A 19,111-nucleotide genomic window follows, 5' to 3' on the forward strand; every position below is an offset into this window, starting at 1 on the left:
CTGTTCCTTCTAAACAGCTTTAGACTTCATTTGTTTATCAGATTCTACTTGAATGAATAAAAAGTCGTCCTCTTTGAAGAACCTGTCTCCCTCAGAGGCATCATAGTAAGCTGGGACTGTACTTTTGAAGCTACTTGCTGTGATCATGTGTCTGTGCCCTGCTCCCTCCTACAGGCGGGGCCCGGATCCTGGCCCAGTGTGTGAAGCACTGCTGACCCCATGTTCTGTGGGAGCCACGGCCTGAGCAGCAGAGCCTGAGCAGACTCCAATCGAGGCCGCAAAAGGACGCCATGTTTACTGGTGAATCATTTATTTAGACAAGACAAAAACATCTCCACCTGGTTTCTCTTTATACAGAAAGTGGAACATTTCAAATATATTAGCTTTTCTCTTTTTCAACAGAATTCGTTTCAGTCTGGTCCCAGGAACTGCTTCTCATGTTAGGATTCACGTTTCAGTAACACGTATGCACCCATCACAGCCAAAAGAGCGTACTGTAAAGAAAGCACAACGGGAAAGCATCATGAGGTCTACGAATAAACCCGGGCTTATTGGTGTACTCAGATGATGCCCACTCAGCGCTAGGCTGAGGACAGGCTCACGAGATGGGCTCCCCGGGCCTTGTTCTCTAAATTAGCCGCTCAACGCACACTGAATAAAGAGCCAAAAACACACTGACGACTCGGGACCAAACACCTGACAGACACGGCCGATGGGGGGCTTCCTCCTTTGCACATTCCCTATCGTCCTTTTTAAAATAGAAATGTCATTTCTACTGAAGTTGGTTGTTAAATATGACCAGGCTTTTGATGCTACTTCAGATTATGCTAAAATTTTTCCATAATAATCTCAATCCTGTAAGCACCATTTCAGAACACAGTTAATGTAAAAGGTAAAAGAAGCTGTTTTAAAATAACTAATTTAAATGTTAATAATTTAGGTTATTGTATTAATTTGTAGGCAACTACAAATGCTCCCCAGAAAATCAATGGCAAACCATTTTATGCTGACTTCCTGTTTACAACTGCACAGGTAACAGCCCCACCATTAAAACTTAAGTAAACATACACACGCATGAATTCCTACCTTGAACTTAGGATAGTCGTTCATTATAATGGTGACCATGCCAACATATGGTAAGAACCTAGGTTGTGGGGATGAAAAGCACAAGATATAACGTTTGTTTATCATATGGTGACAGTGCTCACTGCCCTACACTTGAGGACACCAGTCTTCCTAAGGGCACACCACTGCCTAAGGGTAGGGCTCACTCCCCGCTCAAGACCTGAGCAGCAGAGCTTACGAACACTAAAGGTTTTAGGCGGGTGCCTGGTTGGATCAGCAAAGCTTTCTGGCTGCACTTGGTACCATCTGCTCGAGCGCAATAACCAACTCTCATACACCCAGTCGGTTTGTCTGAGGAAGGACGGACTCTCAGGTGTCCTATATAGAAACTGCTCCCAGGAAAAGCTTCAAACTAAAAGCATAGGATTTACATGACCTGGAATGAACAGACAGCAAATAAAGCCCTAAAGCACACAGAGCATTGGCCAGAACTTGAACGATTATCATGATTTCCATCGCAGGGCTTTTCAGATTAACATGAGTTTCCTGAGGTATGAGCACAAATGTGCCCCCTGTAACTCAGACTCAAATACCACCATGGTCCCAGAGGGGACAGTGCAGAGCCAGTGATGGGCACGGGATCAGATCGGCATGAAGTGGTGTGCTCCACCAGCACTGTCTACGCTAAGGAGAAACAGGTCCACAGCACCTTCCAGCCAGCCACCAGTGGCTTCCACCCCACTCCTGTCCATGACCTACATCAGCATCAGAAATACAGGACAGCTAGCAAGAAATCCCCTTGCCCCTGGAGACACGTGAGTGGAAGTGCAGCAGGGGAGAGTGGGCGAAGGGTCCCTGTCACCACCCGATTAATAAAGATGACCTCACACACAGGAGCTATCTGCCCTGCTGTGTGTGGCTGGGGCGGTAGACATTTCTAACGGGAGTCTTAAACTGGCCACTGAGAGAGGAAAAACATCTCCTTTACTGATTGTTTAAATGACGATACGTTCTGCACATTCAATCATAGTTAATCCTTGAAACAATCATGTATTTAAAAATTCCCACAAAACTTTCTAATTATGAGACACAAAGAGAGAATAATCCAAATGTCTCTTACAAAAACTTTTCCAAAATGGTTGCCTGTGAAATTGTGGGTACCAACCAAACAGCATAGCCACTTAAAGAGGTAAAAATGTGGATTTGACACGAAAAGCTACTCCTACTTACTGCCCTCCCAGCTACAGCTGTGTTAAATGTGCACACGGCTATAGCAGTGTCCAGACATTCACTGAAATGTTCAGCAGAGGCCATCTCTTAGAGGGTTTCTAGTCATTGGCATTTAAAACCCCCAAATGACTAACATTTAGGTGAAGGTGTGTTTTGGAACAGAATTAAACCCAGTGTATAGGTAATGTATTCTAGTTCAGTTATAGCTTTTGGGTCCTTGGATATCTAAGTTTTCATCTAAGAATTATTATTTATTTTATATGTACAGGTGTTTTGCCTGTTTGTATGTTGGTGTCAGTGTGAACAGTGCCCTAAGAGGCCAGAAGAGGCCATCAGATCCCCAGGACTGAAGCCACCGTGTGAGTGCTAGGATCAGACCTGGGTTCTCTGGAACAGTAGCCAGGTCTCTAACAGCCTGGCCTTGAATGTGTTCTGTTGAAGTCAGGGCATCACTGCATAACCCAGGATTATACTTTGTTGGTCTCAAAGCACAGCCTGGACCTGCTTAGAGCACTTCTGATGTATCATGTGACAGATGGCTCTGCTCTCTTACGAGCTTCTCCATTTCTGAGAATCTTCCTGGTTTCTGAACCTTCTGATTAACAACAAGTTCGTCCTTACCCTCGAGCTCTTCCTACCACGTCCTTCTTCTCCAGCCAGTTCTGGCCTTCTTTGTACAAGCCTCGATCATCAACTTCATTATTATCTCCTTTAGTCAGAAACTTGATGTCTCCATTATCTCTGGAAGGCAAATGACATCCTCTCAGAGATCATTTTCAGGACAGCGTCATTAGAAACATATTAGTCTAACCCAGACATTACAGCCAGATGCAAACACTTAGAGAGCAGTTGAGGAAGACTTGACCTCTCTTTGGTCTAAGTTGAATGCTTACAGATCACTCCCCAGCTGAAGCACACATCTAATGACAATTTCATGGGCTTAAATTCCAAAACATTCAAGTAACCCTGGCAACCAAAGCACAAGCAAAGCCCAGGCAATGGGAAGGCAATGTCTGACCACTGATACACGGCATCACTCCTCACCCAGCATCCTCTCGGTAAATACAGAGCTGGTACTTAACTTGTGTTTTAATCAAAAAAGTAAGTGTCTGAGTGTCACTCATCAATGGGCAAGATCATGGGAATCGCCCTGTCCAGGTTCACAGGGCCCCAGACGGAGGAGGCAGTGAACTTCTCTATGCTTCAGCTGCTTCCCTCAAGGCTGACGTGGTCAGACGTGGCTGAATTCATGACCTGCACTGCTCTCGTCCCTCCTCAGTTGTGATGGGAAAGTCTGTTAGGATGGACTCCTCCTCGTCTACATAGGAGCTTACCCACACTGGTCTGTGGATAATGTGGCGGTGCTTTGTGAGCGACCTCAGGCTGACCAAATGCTTTCCGTCCCTCACCACTAAGCACATGGTGTAAAATCCCGTTTTCAGGGAAACGGCGTCAGGCAAATACAGTCAGCTGACAGGCAGGACTAAGTATTCTACACAGGCTGCCACTGTAAACGTGGAAATTCACACAGAACTCTGAGGCTCTGCAGAGTTATGAAGAGGGGGTCTTTTCAGAAAAATGAAAACAGCACCGTCAGAGTGAGGAAAGGCTCAAAGCCTGCAAGCATCTGAACCCGTGTCTAAAGGAGCAGGTTACGTGTGTAGGCTCCAGAGGGCAACATCCTCTGTGAGTTTGTGGACGTTACAGCACAAAGTCATCACTGCCTCAGCTCGGAACACACTGTCATATTCAGAGGTGGCTTTCGGAGGAGGTGAAAGCTCTGTCAGGCCATCCCTGATTCTTCCTCAGGAGCTTTGTAGGCAGAGGGCCCATGACCATTAAACAGTGCCTGTGGTGAGCAGTGTGACTCAATCTGGATTAGTGTAAAAGTCAGTGGAATAGAGTGGGTATTCTAAGTAGACCTGGAAACCAGGAAAGGCATGAGTGTCCAATACCAGGGGTCAAACTCTCAGCCCCTCGTTATCATTGTCCCTCCTCCCACCCAGGGTGAAAAATCCACCATCTTTTAAAAGACAGATCTAAATGTAAAAGACATATCCTAAATTTAATTTTATAAACCATGAACACAAAATGCTATTATAAAAGCTACACAAAGGTAACAGTAACACATCAAGTATATAAAATGTAAATCCCTCACTCTCACATGGAAACTCTCTGTATCTGAGCTAGAATTAAATGTTTTTGTTTAAAAAACCAGATGTTATTAAGGTCTTAAGTCATCACTGCTACCTAAGGGGAGGTTGAGGCTGGCTGTCAGGGATGGACTAATACAGGACATGTTATGGCCAAATCATGAGGTGTCCTGGGGAAGGAGGTTTTATCCAGCAAGGACTGAAGTTACTGCTTAAAAAATGTCCCTTTGGCTAAAGTAAGACAGAGGAACAGCTAGCTTTATTATACGTCAGAAGGAAATCCTGGTGTCGGAGCAGTCAGTGTGGTTAGCACGTGACTCTGAGAGACTCCTTTGAACAGTTAATAGGCCCCTCGTCTGGATTTGTTTTCCTGGTCTTTTTATTTTATTTTATTTTTTTTTTTTTTGGTTCTTTTTTTTCGGAGCTGGGGACCGAACCCAGGGCCTTGCACTTCCTAGGCAAGCGCTCTACCACTGAGCTAAATCCCCAACCCTTATTTTATTTTTTACACATTTTAGTAAACATTATCTCCCTTAGCCCTCATAATCACACTGTGAGTTGTGGGTAAAATACTGTCCCTCCCGGTTTACAGACCAAGTCATGTCACTGGTGCAAAGTGGCCGGGTTAATAAACAGCAGAATGAGAACAAATCTCGCTCTTCCGACTTCTCACTGCTCTTTAAAAACATTGACCAAAATTTACACTACCAAAGTAAAAGCAAGTAAAGCCTCTTTACTTTTCATGAACCTTGATTACTCTGTGAACTATCGGAATGTCTCTTCCTTCAACTTTAAAAACAACTATTTCACCAGCTCTGATGGGATCCTCCCGGAAATTTGTGAGGAACAGCAGATCTCCCCTGTGAAAGGCCGGCTCCATACTGCCACTGGAAAGAAACACAGTCACTGTCAGTGGCTCCCAGTATCCATAGGTTAGTACAAGTGAACTCCCAACCACCCTTGAGTCCATGTTTACAAAGACACTGCACGTAAACCTGGAGGCTTTCCCTCCGGCTCGGATGAGGAAATGGCTGGTGGCGCTTGTGCATGGAAAGGCACCAGGGCTCCTTCTCTCGGCCTGTCACCCCACTGTCTGCTTCTCACTCCTTAACAAGTACTGCATTGGAGCTGAACCAAGAATAGGGTCAACTCTGAAGTAAAAGTTGCCTATCTGTGGCCTTTAAAAAGGCCACTCCACAAATGCCTTCCATTGGAGCTGCACACTGTTAGTTCTGGTTAGCATCTGAAGCCATCCCTTCGCTTCATGGCACAGCCTCAGCACCCACAACACTGCAGGATGTTTTCAGGGGAAGGGAAACAAGTGAGTTAGCTAGCAGGCCCTGTCACGAAGCATGCTGACAGCTGGGACAAAGTCTGAACCCCAGTTTTGCATCTTTCAGCAGCATGTCGACCATGCTCTTTCACAAGAGCCCAGTGCTAACAAGTATTATTGGAGTAGAAGACGGATAAGGAATCTTCATGGTAATCTATTTGAACTCTTTAGTTCAAATCTATGCCAAAATCTCTGATGTACTCAAAGTAAACTGCAAGCTGCTATGACTTGAAAGTTAGAATGTAATGCAAGGAATCCTGAAAGGAATGAGAACTACAAATTCGACTGCATAGGAACTGTGCAACCGAGGATGAGCTGTTTATGTCTGTTTATCAAGGAGGAGGAAGAAGCAGGCTGACTGAGGCTCAGGGGCCTTTAAAAGAGAACACGGTTCATGAAGCTGGGCCTCCTTTCAGCCCCCAGTACTGGTGCTGCACAAGCTTCCCAGCAGACAGAGGCAGGGAAGAGATTCGTGGCTAAGCTGGCCTAAGTGTCCGCAAGGGCTCTGTGTTAAAATGAACCTCGAGTTCTGAGTACAGGATCAGACCTGGCATGCTAACCAGGAAAGCTGAATAAGAAGGGGAAAGGGCTGACAACAGAACTAAGGAGAGAGAGATAAAAGGCAGCTGGGTAAAATGAATTTGGCTCCAACATGGAACCCTACTGTGTCTCCCTCTAAAGGTGGCTGTGCTTCTGATTTATTTCCTTTTACAGAAGAACAGCTAAAACGCCTGCTTTCTCCATTGATGGCTTCATCTTCATTCTTTCAATGAATTTCCCAAAGCCACCAGTATGGAAGTCAGTATTAGAAAACTCTCTTGGTTGTGACAACAGACTGCACTGACAAAAGATACCCCCTCCCAGAGTCCCAGGGCTAAGAGGGAGCACTGATGTCCGGCAATTCTCCAAGTCCAGTAGCATCAACTTGTAGGTCTCCTCTTCCATGGCTGGGGACGCCCAAGCAATTCTCAGGGACTTTACCAGCTCATGACTTCAAATCAGACTGCTTTAAACCCATAAAGGACTTTTTAAGTCCCTGTGTATGCATGTGTGATTAGAAGGGGGCCTAGTGATCTTAGATCCAGTCTTGAAACGCTTGTGATAATGTCAGTGTGCCTTGGACTGTGCATGAGGACACTCTAGACACCTCCTCTCTGTCTTGCATCTGAAGATGGGACCCAATGCCTTACCCAGACTTACAAACACACTACAAAGACACTCTGCCACTGACATTCATCCCTAAGCCTTCTTCCAAGAAGCTTGTTTGTCTGTCTGTCTGTTTTTCTCCTCCCCTCCTTCCTTCCTCCTGTTTTATCCTGATAAGAATAAAACTCAGGACCTTGAATGTGCTATGCACTTGCTTCACCATAGACTGACATCCCGAGCCTTCTTCAAAAAAAGAAAAGAAAAGAAAACATTCCCTCACACAGCTTCTGAGCACTATATCCACCTATGTTTAAAAGTGGGGTTACTGCAACTGAAGCAGGGTTATGGTGTCCAGGGCCCAGGAGCCTGGTGGCCTGGTGCCCTCCTCACTCCTGACTGTGAATACATACACACACACACACACACACACACACACACACACACACACACACACACACGCTCCTCTGTGAACTACACTTCCCACCCCTTGGTTAGTCACACTGAGGTAGCTGGGGAAATACAGACGCGGCTGTAGCCCTATGATCTGTCAGCAGAGCCCAGTACAAGGAAAGGCTCTGGTTTAGAAACAGCAAACGCCCTGCACTGTGGCTTTGGCTTCTGGACTGGTCAGCTATGACTCTGATCAAGTGATCACAATAGCTCCCCTTCTATCCCATACAACAAAGAGGTTCTATTGCTACCAACAATGGGACTTAATGATGTCAGACACACCGGACAAAGCACCCTGGTGCACCTGCTGGCTCCAGGGAGGGCCATTTAACTTCAAATGAACTGAAGATTTCTCCCTGAATAACTATGGCTGCACGAAGTTGACAATATCCTCTCTTCTAAAGCAGATACAGGTTAATAAGCACAACAGGAGGTAGTGGCCATTGGCATCTCCTGACACTTGCTATGCACTGGAGGGACACACACCCCTCCTGCTAGGTATGGCTTAAGATTTTAAACTAGTTAGACAGAAAGGTCATTTTGTATACAGATAATGCTATCTCGCTTAGGTGAACTCTTGTACTAGAATACTAAAAGCACTGCATCAGCAAGATCCGAAACAGTGGCTCTCAACCCGTGGGTTACAATGCATCTGGGGGTCCAACGACCTTTTCACAGGGGTCACCTAAGACCATCAGAAATCAGATATTTACATTACGATTCTTAACAGTAGCAAAATGACGGTCATGAAGTAGCAACAAAAGTAACTTTATGGTTGGGGGTCTCCACAACTGTATTAAAAGGGTCGCAGCACTAGGAAGGCTGGGAACAACTGCTCTAAAACAGCAGTTAAAAAGATATTGTTTTTCAGTTAAATAAACGCTCTCAAGTGCCATCAAAAAAGGCTGTCGAGTAGTTTATCCAATTAAAATCTTAAGCTCATGGCTGTCACTCAAGGCACCCTCGTTCCTGGATCCCAGGGCAGGATGGGAGCCAGGATCAGGACCTACCTCAGTACCACCACGATGGGACTCTCGCTGCCCGTGAGCACAATTAAGCCTTTCCATATCATGAGCGCAGAAGACACAATCATGGCAAAGTTTAGGACCTGGTAGTAAAGCTGGAACAGAAAAAGACCAAACCCAAAGTGAAAACTGACGGCGAAATATTCAACATTCACACAGTGGAGCTTGGAGGTGCTTATATAATTTAAACAAGATATAATTCTAGGACAGGGAGTATTTCAACTTTTATCACAGGATATGACTTCCAAATATCACCTCACAGACGGTGAGAAAAGAGGGGGAAGCAGCTATCTGTGGGCTTGAGCAGCTATGACTGCTACAGCCTCCTCACCCTCAAATACCCCTGTATAGCAGGGGGGCTCTGTTGCTCTAGAGGTGAGGCTTGGTGACCCCAGAAACGCTGGGTACAGCATCCTAAATACCTGATGCTGTCTCCCAAATATAGACTGGGGATCCCCCAACAAGGCTAGTAATAGCTCTGGGGTTCCCGGCACTTCAAACCCTAAACGTTTCCCCAACCATAACTCAACCACTGGTAACTCCCATTCCAGCCTGGTACAGATGCAGCTTAGCATCAACTAGCTGTCAGCCCCAGGCTCTCACCCTGAAACTCTGACACACCTCAAGTAACTTCACCTATACTGCACATTAGCCCACAACTAAAGATGGCCTCCAGTGGAAGCTAAACGGTACTGTAGGGCTCAACCAGAAGGCCTCTGCAACTGCAAAAACAAAAAACAAAACTTACCTGTTAAAAAGTTTAGAAACAAAGCTTTCAAAATGCCTGGATGTTTAAATGATCAATAATTCTTCAAACAATAAACAGTAAGTAATTGGTTAAGAACACACGTAGAGGAGTCACAGAAGCCAAGAGACCATATCATGGCTGCTGTTAGCAGTGAGTAAGGCTCTGAGCTTTCCAGTCCTAGCTCGGAAACGCCCTCCAACCCACAAGGCTCACCTGGCTCCTTTGGTGCTGCACATGTGCTGAGGAGCAGATTCTCCCTTGCCACAGCTGCCTGCTATACCTGCCAATCCCTGGGGACTAACGGGAAAATCAACACCGGTGCACATCCCAACCCCCTTCCAACAATAGCTGAACTGTCAGTGGGATGCCCTCCATCCTCTGTGAGGCCACAAAAACTAAAGCTACCCTTGTTAACTCTACCCAAGAGATGAGTTCTTCAGGCCCAGCCCTTCCCACAAGGCAAGAGGGCACCTGCCTTTGGTATCCATCTGCCTCAGTCTTCCTACCCCAAGTCCTGCAATTGTCAGGATGATTTGCAGAACCACATGGACTCAGTTGACTCGAGCCTGGATCCCTCAGCTCCAGCAACCTCATCCCTGCCTTTGGACCATCTGCCCTGGAATGGAAACTGTTTCAAGGCCATACAGTCCCTTCTCTTGTCCCTCATGGTCTCTAGATGTCTGGACACACTGATAGGCCAGGGCTGTTCTTGCAGGAACTTTCAGGACCTCCGTCCCTCACCACAGCTTCCGATCCCTGGCACACAGCACTCACACAATAGTGCCGACCCCTTCCACAGGCCTGGGAGCCTTTACTCCACTGGGAGAGGAAACCCCAGTCAGTGCAGTGGGTAGGAATGGGGAGGACTGGGTACCTCACATGCCTCAACTTTCAGAGAAAGAAGATGTACCTCAGCCTGCCTTCTCTCCATTTCTAAAGGCTTCTGCTACAACCAACTGAGTCTCAAAGGATCCATGTCACGGGATAGCATTTTTCCTCAGTTTCTCTGGAGCCTCTCAGCATTTCTAGTTCTCTGGCTGCTTCAGTTACCATTTTTTCCTGTCTTCCAGCTTCTAGAACCTGGGTAATCTTGTTTCCTTGCCTGGACTCCCTGTCTTGAAATAGTTGATGACTAAACATCTTTCAGTGTGTTTCAGAAGAAGTAAAGTCAGCTACGTTCGAGCCCATCTTAAGTATCTATCAGCCTTGCACACTTCCTGCTGAAGTGAGTTTGGAACAGGGGCCAGATCATGTGGTACGAAACTTCATTTCCTCAAATATTCAAATCTAACTTCAACTGAAACAGAAGAGATTGGTTTTGGCTTTTGGTGTTCTAGCACAGTGGGGTGTACTGTATACATTGAGATGACAAGATATTTAAAGCTACCACAAACAACTGATAGATGTTTGAGGTGACAGTGATGCTAATCACAGTGTTTGATCATTATATAATGTAAACGTAACTGAACCTTCACACCATACCCCATAAAGATACACAGTCTAAGTGTACATTTTTAAAACAGTTTATATACATCAAAGTACAGTTTTCAAAGTGCACATGGCCAGCAGAAATGCAACCAAGGACAGTGAGGAAGGAATACCTAGCAGGGAAGTGCTCGGTGGCTTGATAGGGTCCTGACATCAGTCAGAGTGTGTACCATCCCTCACAGCAGTGGCTTTCAAACACATACTAAAATCATTTGGCACGCCTGAGAAGTGCACTTCAAACAAGCTCCCAGGTGACACTGAAGCTGCTGGCTTGTGACCACAACTCAAGGGCCATTGTGCTCTAATACTGGTCCTCACCAACACACTGGAATCACAAGGGACAGCTCAGGAAAGCAAGCCAACTGAATCCATGTCAGGAAACACGGATGTCCATGTTCCCTGGACCTTAGCTGAGAGATTCTGGTGGGTGAGGGAGTGAGTGGGTTGGGGCTGGACACTGTTCCACATCTCTCCCATCCGATCAGCTTAAGACACTCCACTGTGAACTCTTCCTCCATATTATGCCTTCTTCCACCTTTGACATCCCTTCTCCTCCACAGCAAAAGGTCTCAAAGGAGTTGCTACCCTAGGTAGAAACTCCATCTACTCTCTGAATATTTTATCCTCTGGACAGTTCCTCCCTCTCCACCTGAACCTTCAAATGTTGCCATTGGCACCCTCAGGCTAATTCCTCCCAACGCTGAGATTCCCAACTGCCTGGAACTACAGGGAATCTTTGAACGTAACTGAAATGCTTCAAGTCACACACATAGCTGACCTTACCTTTCCTAACACCAAAGTAGTCCCATTGCTATAACGCTCTTCAAAGTCAGTAACAGAGCTGCACTGGGCCACTGTAAGAGCCGCCTATGAGCCTTCTAATCCATTCCACATTTATGCTTGCTCTCAGTGTCATCTGGTCACTCCTGTGCATAACCCCTTCAGCTGCAGCCTACTCTCTTACTATGGCCTCTGATGCCCAGCCACATGTGTAGTATCTGTCGGTGCTTCAAACAGTGCATGCCTTTCTTCTTCAAGCCCATCACCTAGGGGTTTGCTCTGCCCAGAAAGTTCCTTCCCTAGACTCTTGGCATATCCAAAACTCACTGGTTCTCAAGTCCCACTTTTAACACCAGTGCCCCTGGGAAGCCAATGTGGGAGACCAAGAGTCACCAAACTTTCTATTTCAAGGGCCGGATAGTAAGTGTTTAGGTTTATAAGCCACACAATAACTATCAAAGCCACTTAGCTTCGTTGTTGGGTTGGGAAAGCAGGCTAAAAGGATCTGCACGGCTATGTGCCAAGAGAATTTTGTAAGAGCTGGCCAAGCACTGCAGCTTGCCAGTCTTTGCCGCAGGCCAGCTCGCCTCCCTGCTTCCTGTTCTCACCACAGCCCGCTGTCTCCTCGCAGCGCCTATCACCACCAGCTGTACACACACTCACTCACTCGTCTTCACACTAGACTGTGAATTTCACAGTGGCAGAGATCATTCCCACCTTGCTCAGAACTGTATTCTCAACAGTCAACACAGGTCTGGGAACAGCCAGTATTCCATTTGCTAAATAATGACAAACACCTTGAGCACACTCTGAATGCAAACAAACCAGCATAAGGAAAATAGAGTGCCAACAACAGGTAAAACCTTAAAGCTATAACTTTCCAATGAGGAAATGTAAGCAGCAAGTAAACATTTAGAAGGTTCAAATCTATAATCCCCCCACCTTCCCAGGCAATTAAAGTTTGAGTGTTTTTAATGCCAAGACCCAGGAGTAGTACCACACTCCTGGGTACACTGTGTGAGAATGCAAGTTGATGTAAGCACCCTCAACTGACATTAATATCAGAAGATTACTATCAGCCCAGGGGTTCCTGCTTCAAGGAATTCATCAGAAACAGCGACAGATAGAAAATTGGAGTCCAAAGATATTTATACCAGTCTTATTTCTAATAATGAGGAAAAGTAGAAAAAGGCAGATTGCTCCACTATTTCAAATAATGGGTAAACAACTTTGGTATCAAACACTAAGCATGCTGAATAAAAAGATATCAACTCCAAGAAGACCTTTGGCAAACTATAAGCACAGGCGGTGGTCCAAGATACACCCAAAGGTGATCTTAGAATTGTAGTTACAAATCATTGATCTCTCTCTCTCTCTCTCTCTCTCTCTCTCTCTCTCTCTCTCTCTGTGTGTGTGTGTGTGTGTGTGTGTGTGTGTGTGTGTGTGTGTGTACTAGTGCTCATTGTGTGGAAGTCAGAGATTAAGCTCAGGTGTCTTTCTTCAGGAAACCATTATGTGGTGGTTTGAATGATAATAGCCCCCACAGGGTCTTGGGGAATGGCACTATTAGAAGCTGTGGCCTTGTTGGAGTAGGTGTGGCCTTGTTGAAGTAGGCGTGGCCTTGTTGGAGGAAGTGTGTCACTGGGGGTGGGCTTTAAGGTTTCAAATGCTCAAGCCAGGCCCAGTGTCACTCTCTCTTCCTGCTGCCCGCCAATCCAGATGTGAAATTCTTGGCTACCTCTCCAGCACTGTGTCTGCCTGAGTGCTTTCAGCCATAAAACCTCTAAACTATAAGGCAACCTGATTAAATATTTCCCTTTATAAGAGTTGCTGTGGCCATGATATCTCTTCACAACAATAAAAACTCTAAGACACCATCCATCTTGATTTTTTTTGAGACAAGGTTGTTTACTACTAGCCTGGGGTAGGCTGACTAGAGCTTCAGGGATCTACCTAGTATCTACTTCCCCAGCCCTAGGATTAAAACACACTGGCTCTTCATGGGTTTCTGGAGAGTGAGGGTCGAACCCAGTGAAGCAAGCACTTTCCAGACTGAGCCATCTTTTCAGCCCCAAGCATTGATTTTCTTCCCGTGCTGACTAGTTTTACATCAGTTTGACACAGGCTAGAGAGTCAGTAGGAAGGAAGGACATCAAATGAGAAAGGGCTTCCATCAGATTGGCCTGTGGGCAAGCCTGTGGGGAATTTTCCTCGTTGATAATTGGTGTGGGGGAGGTGACCCAGCTCCACTGAAAGGAGGACCTAAAAAGAAGTTTAAAGTAACTTTGGTATTTTGGTGCTGTGTATCCCTCTAGTTGACAGCATGAACCTGGAAGAGTGAGACCTAAAAATGTGGCAGACTAAAATCCCATGCAATAGCCAACTTCATTCAGAGCATCTGGCAATTTATACTCGGGGGTTAGGAAGAACCACGTAAGTAAGGTGTTGTGTACCACAGGGGCATGCCACATGTTGCAGAAACATGGAGGCGCACGAAGAACAGCTGAAGTAAACTCACTCCTGTCTGCTGCACCTGGGTAGAGAATAACAATACCAGAACAGGTCTGTGTTTCAAAAAAACAAAACAAAACAAAACAAAAACAAAAAACTGAGGTCGCAAGCCGCTTGCCTTTTTTGGAATTGTCTCACAAGCACTCAGAATTCTCACAGGACTCTATTCTTGGACTGTGTTCCAATGTGATACAATTGATATGAAAGTAGAAAAAAGAACTATAATTCAATAATCGAGCCACACGCTATGTTTAACCACTTGGCTATTGTATCTATTTTCACATTATGAAAACAATCACAGTATTCCCAGAAGAGCAAAAACAAAACGAAACAAAACAAAAAAGAGTCTAGGCAGATGTCATTTGCTACAAGCCTTCTCCCCCTGCCCTGCCTGACCTAGAGGACAGTGTGTGAAAACAACAGCTATTTCATTATCGACTACAGATCTAGTTGGGAAAGTCCCAAACCATCATTTTAAACAAGGACTGTTAATTTTTTTAATAGGTTCTCAGAACCCCAGTCTCTATCTGGCCAAAAAGCAAGTTACAGACTCTTACCACTTATTGAATAAAACTCTGAGTCAAGAACACATTTTCCGGTCTGATTCTCTGTGCTTAAAAACAAATCATTTGTGAGGTAATAGAGTCAATTCCCTAATAACACTTCCTTTGATAAAGACTGAAGAGAAAGCCAAACACACAGAAACCTAACAATGGAACATCCCACAGGCCTTACTTCTGAAACCCTACCTTTAAAAACATCTACAAATCTAAGTGCAGGTTTGGCAGCCAGGAAACATAATTTTAACCAAACTGTAGACAGGCTGAACCCCTTCCAAATATACCCCGACCGCATTTGCATGGTGCTTTGTGTTATTCCTCATTTTGGCTCATCAAATAACGACCCCAACGAGCTTTAAAATAAGCCCACACCCAGCCACTGGAATCAGCAAGTTCCAAGGAGTTTTAAAGCAAACATCTCAGGCCAGATATTCTGGCCACTGGGCAGCAAAAACACCAGTCACTGTATCACTTCCTGTCTTCCTCACTGCAGAAACAAAGAGCCCTTGTCTTGCATGTGGCTCTCATTTAGTAAGTGGTGGCAGTAGAGAAAGAGGGTCCTGCCTCAAAGCCTGACAAGGTGTCACAGGACCCTGGTAAGAAGGAAAAAGAGTAAGAAAAAAAAAAAAAAAAAAAAAAAAAAAAAAAAAAGACAAAAAAGGATTTTTTCAACTATAAAAAAAAAGCAGTACAGAAACCGAGCTTCTAAATTTTAATTAGTAGACCGGCAGAACGAGCCACACACGCGCTACTGACCCAAGTGACACAAGGAGCAGACTGAGGGACTGATATTGCACCTGCTAGTTAGCAATGGCAGCCATTAGTAATCAGTACCACACATTTAAAAACTTTATCCAGTCGTCTAAATCTAAAATGAAGCTGTACTTTCTGTGAACAGTGTCTAGGAGCAGGGGGCACTAGGCTTTGCTGTTCCAAGCCAGTGATATTCCCTACTAAAACTCTTCTTAGCCACCCAGGCCACATAAGTTCCTCAGCATAGCTAGCCACAACCAGATCTTAATCATTTCAAGAAATTCAAGTCACCAAACCGTCCCATATGGCTGCGTGTTTCTGAAATTCTACAGGACAAAAAGAAAAAAAAAAAAAAAGACATGGGGAGAAATAGAAAAGGGGGAAGAAGGGGAAAGGAAGATGGGAATAACAAAAGGAGGAAGGCTGAGGGAGAGGGAGGGAGATGCGTACTCTCATTCTCATAGTTCCTGTCTCTCCATAGAGGAACAAATATTTGTGCCATCCAAATCATGAAAGGATCAGGTTCAAAACCATCTTCAAGAAAGACCTCACTTTTCTTACCACAGTGTGTCATCATTGGTAATAGAAGAGTGGTTATCTGTCAAGATACTGGGGGACTACAGTGCCTAGAAGCTTACCCAATCATACTTTTCCTGGCCGATGGAGGAAATGATGGGGCATGGTAAGGGGTGGGGGTGGGGGCCAAAAGAAACTGCCTCGGCGGGCTTCTTACAGAGCAGTGGAAAATGAAGCCCAGCTGTCCAAGGACCCCCAGCCCTTATGGCCTTCCGTACAGACGGTGTTGCAGAAAAGATGGACTTGGAAAGTTAGAGGAAACTCCTGGAATCCTTTTATGAATGTTGGTTCCGTCTATGATGACTGAGCACCACCTAGGATGCAGGAACAACACTGAGTCCTGATGCATGCCCCAAGAAAACCAGCCCCACTAACTGAGAAGAAGAAGAAGAAAAAAATCGGTTTGAGAGGTCTCCTTGAACAGCTCAGTAAGAAAGTTCCCCTTGGTCAGCCTCTTAGCCACTTGCAACAGTGCGCAGCCAGGCCTCTGGAGCAACACAGGGAAAGCTGTTCCCTCTTCACTGAGTGGCCCTCAAAACGCGCAGACAGCTGTCACTCGCGCTCCAGTCATCTCCCTTCACTTCCGCAAGCGCACATGCCATCCATCGCGCTCCCCTTCCCGCACCCCCTCCCCAATTTGCTCTTGTCAATGAAGGAATGCAATCACTTGCCCACACGTGAGTCTGGGAAGATCTGAACCTAGGGTCTCTGGGTGACCGGGAGCTCAGGTCACACGGAACTGTCCTTGCCCTAGAGAGCTTCGCAGAGGGAAGCCCCAACTCCTGCAGTCGCTGCGGGTCCTGGTGCACTGGACGCGCCCCCACCAGAGCCTCAGTTACCTGTCGTTTGTTCATCTTCCTCAAGTCCCCAAAGATGTCCAGGCTGGACGTGGGGAGATGCGTCCCCACGGCGCCCGCACGAACCATGGCGGGGTCTCTGGGGGCCCAGGCGGCCGGCCGGCTCGGTCTGTCACACGCGGCTGCGGAGCACCGGCCGGCCCCGCCCACCAGCCCGCATCCTTGTGGCACGTGACCATAGTCTTGCGTAGGCTTCTGGGAATTGTAGTCTCGTGAGAGTCATCTCCCCCATAGGACCTAGAGAAACTGAGAGAAGAAGAACTACAACTTCCAGAATGCTTCGGGCAAAGAGCCTCGGCCAGTGAAGACCCAGGGCTCCTGGGGAGCGTGGTGAGCGGGCTGTGAAGCCTTAGCCGACCCTTCTAGGAGATTGTAAGGTAGCTGGTGAGCCTCGTGTCTAGGTGGAAACTCGGGGAAGTGACTGCTTGAGAAGAGCAGAACTCCAAGACTCTGGTCAGGCGCCAGCCGGACACCTAAAGCTCCCTCGCTTTCACCTAACCGTGTATCTCGGCCATTGGATGACTGCAGCTAAGGAAGGCGGGGCTTCTGCCCGGCGGGCGGAGTGTGAGGAATCAGGGCGGGGCCTAAAGATGGGCGTGCTGGGTAGGTGGGGCCTATGAAAGGCGGGAGTTTTTGAAACTGAGGTTCTGCACCGCGAAAGACTAGCTCTTGAAAGAATTGCAATGGAGCAATCTGTGAGCCGAGGCTACTATAGATGGTAGTCAAAGCGGATATTCACTGAATAAAGAAGTAACAATCTTATTTTATGCTTGATGAAGGACAGGCCCAGAAAGGGTCTATGCCATAGCCACTATTAAGTTGTAGAGTATGGAATAGAACTCAAATTCCAAATCCAGAATTTCCACGATTCTGAGCATAGGTAATCTTTGCTTTACTCATTCACTCACTCGCTTATCCTTTGTTTTATTTATTTATTCGCAAATCTTTACCAAACAGCTACAATGGGCCTGACGGTATTCTAGGTACCTGAGAAACATGGATGAAGAAATCAAACAAAGCCCTGTTAAAACTTAGGTCCTACCGGGATAGACATAGCCAAACTATACAGTATCTGCATTTTGATCTCAGAATGCAACGTCATCTCAAAGTGTTCTGGCAGATAGGGAAACTGTGAAAACTAGCAAGCGTCAAATGAAGGCAGGCTTTCAGGACACTGGAGGAAAACGTAACTCCTTGTTTGCCATGTTTGGGCCTTTGATAGCCCTTCACACAGTAGGACCTCAGATCACCATGCAGCCCAAGCTCCCTATCAGGGACTGTTTAATGTCCCATGTGGTCATTAGCTTGGATACAGCAGCTAAGTGTCCTGGAGTAGAAATGTTATGTGAAAAGCCACATACAGGCAGCTCCAGAGGGGATATGAGCAGGTGACTTGCTTCTTTAATGAGTTGCCTACCTTCCTTCAATATACACCTTCATTTCCCTCTAAGTCCTTCCCTCATGTGCACCTCTGCAAAGAAGAGAAAAGAAAAGAAAAGAAAAGAAAAGAAAAGAAAAGAAAAGAAAAGAAAACTCAGTCTGGATCATAGCACGACTTAAAAAAAGACAGCTGGTCAACAGACACCCAAAAGGAAAAGCTTCCCCCTTAGCAGAACTGTAGGTCCCTGTACAGAAGAAATGCCAGAAACCGGAAGCTACAGTGATCTGCAAATTGACTGATGAGAGCGGGACGGATCAGGATGGGAAAACTGATAACCGATAACAAGGTACAAGGAGGTTTGGGGAAAGGCATATGGAAAGACCTCTCAAAATTGGCAAAGTCACAAAAATATCCCTATCCCAAGTGAATGGACTACGTCTGTCTGATACCAGAAACATATAACCACAAAACTAAACTATCCACGAATACCCGCTGTTTCTCCTCTCTTTCCAGTGCTTGCTCAATATTCCCATAACTTAGGTGGGCACGGTGGCAAGACAGAGGTTATACACTGGCTAACAACATGGGTTTTTCTCCCTCCCCCCACCCCATGACTGACCTGTAGAATACCACTGGAAATTGCCTGTTCTGAAAACAGTAGAGACCAACAATCTGGCAGTTCCTTGGTTGGAGTAGGCAGCCACCTACCCTGAGGTCGACCATCCTGGATATCCAATTGTGGACAGAGCAGAGATTCGTGTTCTCTGATGTAGTCACATGACCTGCTTATGGGTCTGCCTTCCTGTCTCTGATGCTTCCGCCAGCCCCACCACCTGTAGACTCACGGTGTGACTCACTATCATGACCCTCCATACCACATCAGTATTGCTTCCAATCAAGAGGATAGATCTTATATCATGGAACATAGAGAAACCAGCTCATGCCTGTTAGGAAAGCTGCTTTTTGCTACGTACTCCATCATTCATGAGCAACTGGGCTGAAAATAAAGGTGGATGGATGGAAGGCTATCAGCACATTCAAGAGGCTGAGGCAGG

General features: G+C 46.1%; 1 protein-coding gene across 1 annotated transcript; it reads right to left on the reverse strand.

Moving 5' to 3' along the window:
- Positions 1–293: 293 nt before the first annotated feature.
- Positions 294–16,826, reverse strand: Sec11c (SEC11 homolog C, signal peptidase complex subunit). The gene is made up of 6 exons (XM_032885680.1): positions 16,658–16,826; positions 8,388–8,497; positions 5,186–5,335; positions 2,917–3,036; positions 1,087–1,144; positions 294–494 (listed from the first exon to the last, which is right to left on the reverse strand). The coding sequence occupies exons 1-6, from the start codon at positions 16,742–16,744 to the stop codon at positions 441–443; spliced, it is 579 nt and encodes a 192-aa protein (XP_032741571.1). The 5' UTR covers positions 16,745–16,826; the 3' UTR covers positions 294–440.
- Between the last annotated feature and the right edge of the window lie 2,285 nt (positions 16,827–19,111).

Source organism: Rattus rattus, chromosome 15, assembly GCF_011064425.1.
Source record: "Rattus rattus isolate New Zealand chromosome 15, Rrattus_CSIRO_v1, whole genome shotgun sequence".
In the NCBI taxonomy this organism is placed as follows: Eukaryota; Metazoa; Chordata; class Mammalia; order Rodentia; family Muridae; genus Rattus; species Rattus rattus.

What these genes read in the sequence shown, in the direction of transcription:
- Sec11c (XM_032885680.1), bottom strand. Translation starts at nt 16,744, where the DNA reads ATGGTTCGTGCGGGCGCCGTGGGGACGCATCTCCCCACGTCCAGCCTG. An exon ending in GGAAGATGAACAAACGACAG is followed by an intron (nt 8,498 to 16,657) that starts GTAACTGAGGCT and finishes TTTCTGTTCCAG; the next exon opens with CTTTACTACCAGGTCCTAAA. An exon ending in CCCATCGTGGTGGTACTGAG is followed by an intron (nt 5,336 to 8,387) that starts GTAGGTCCTGAT and finishes GTTTCTTTCCAG; the next exon opens with TGGCAGTATGGAGCCGGCCT.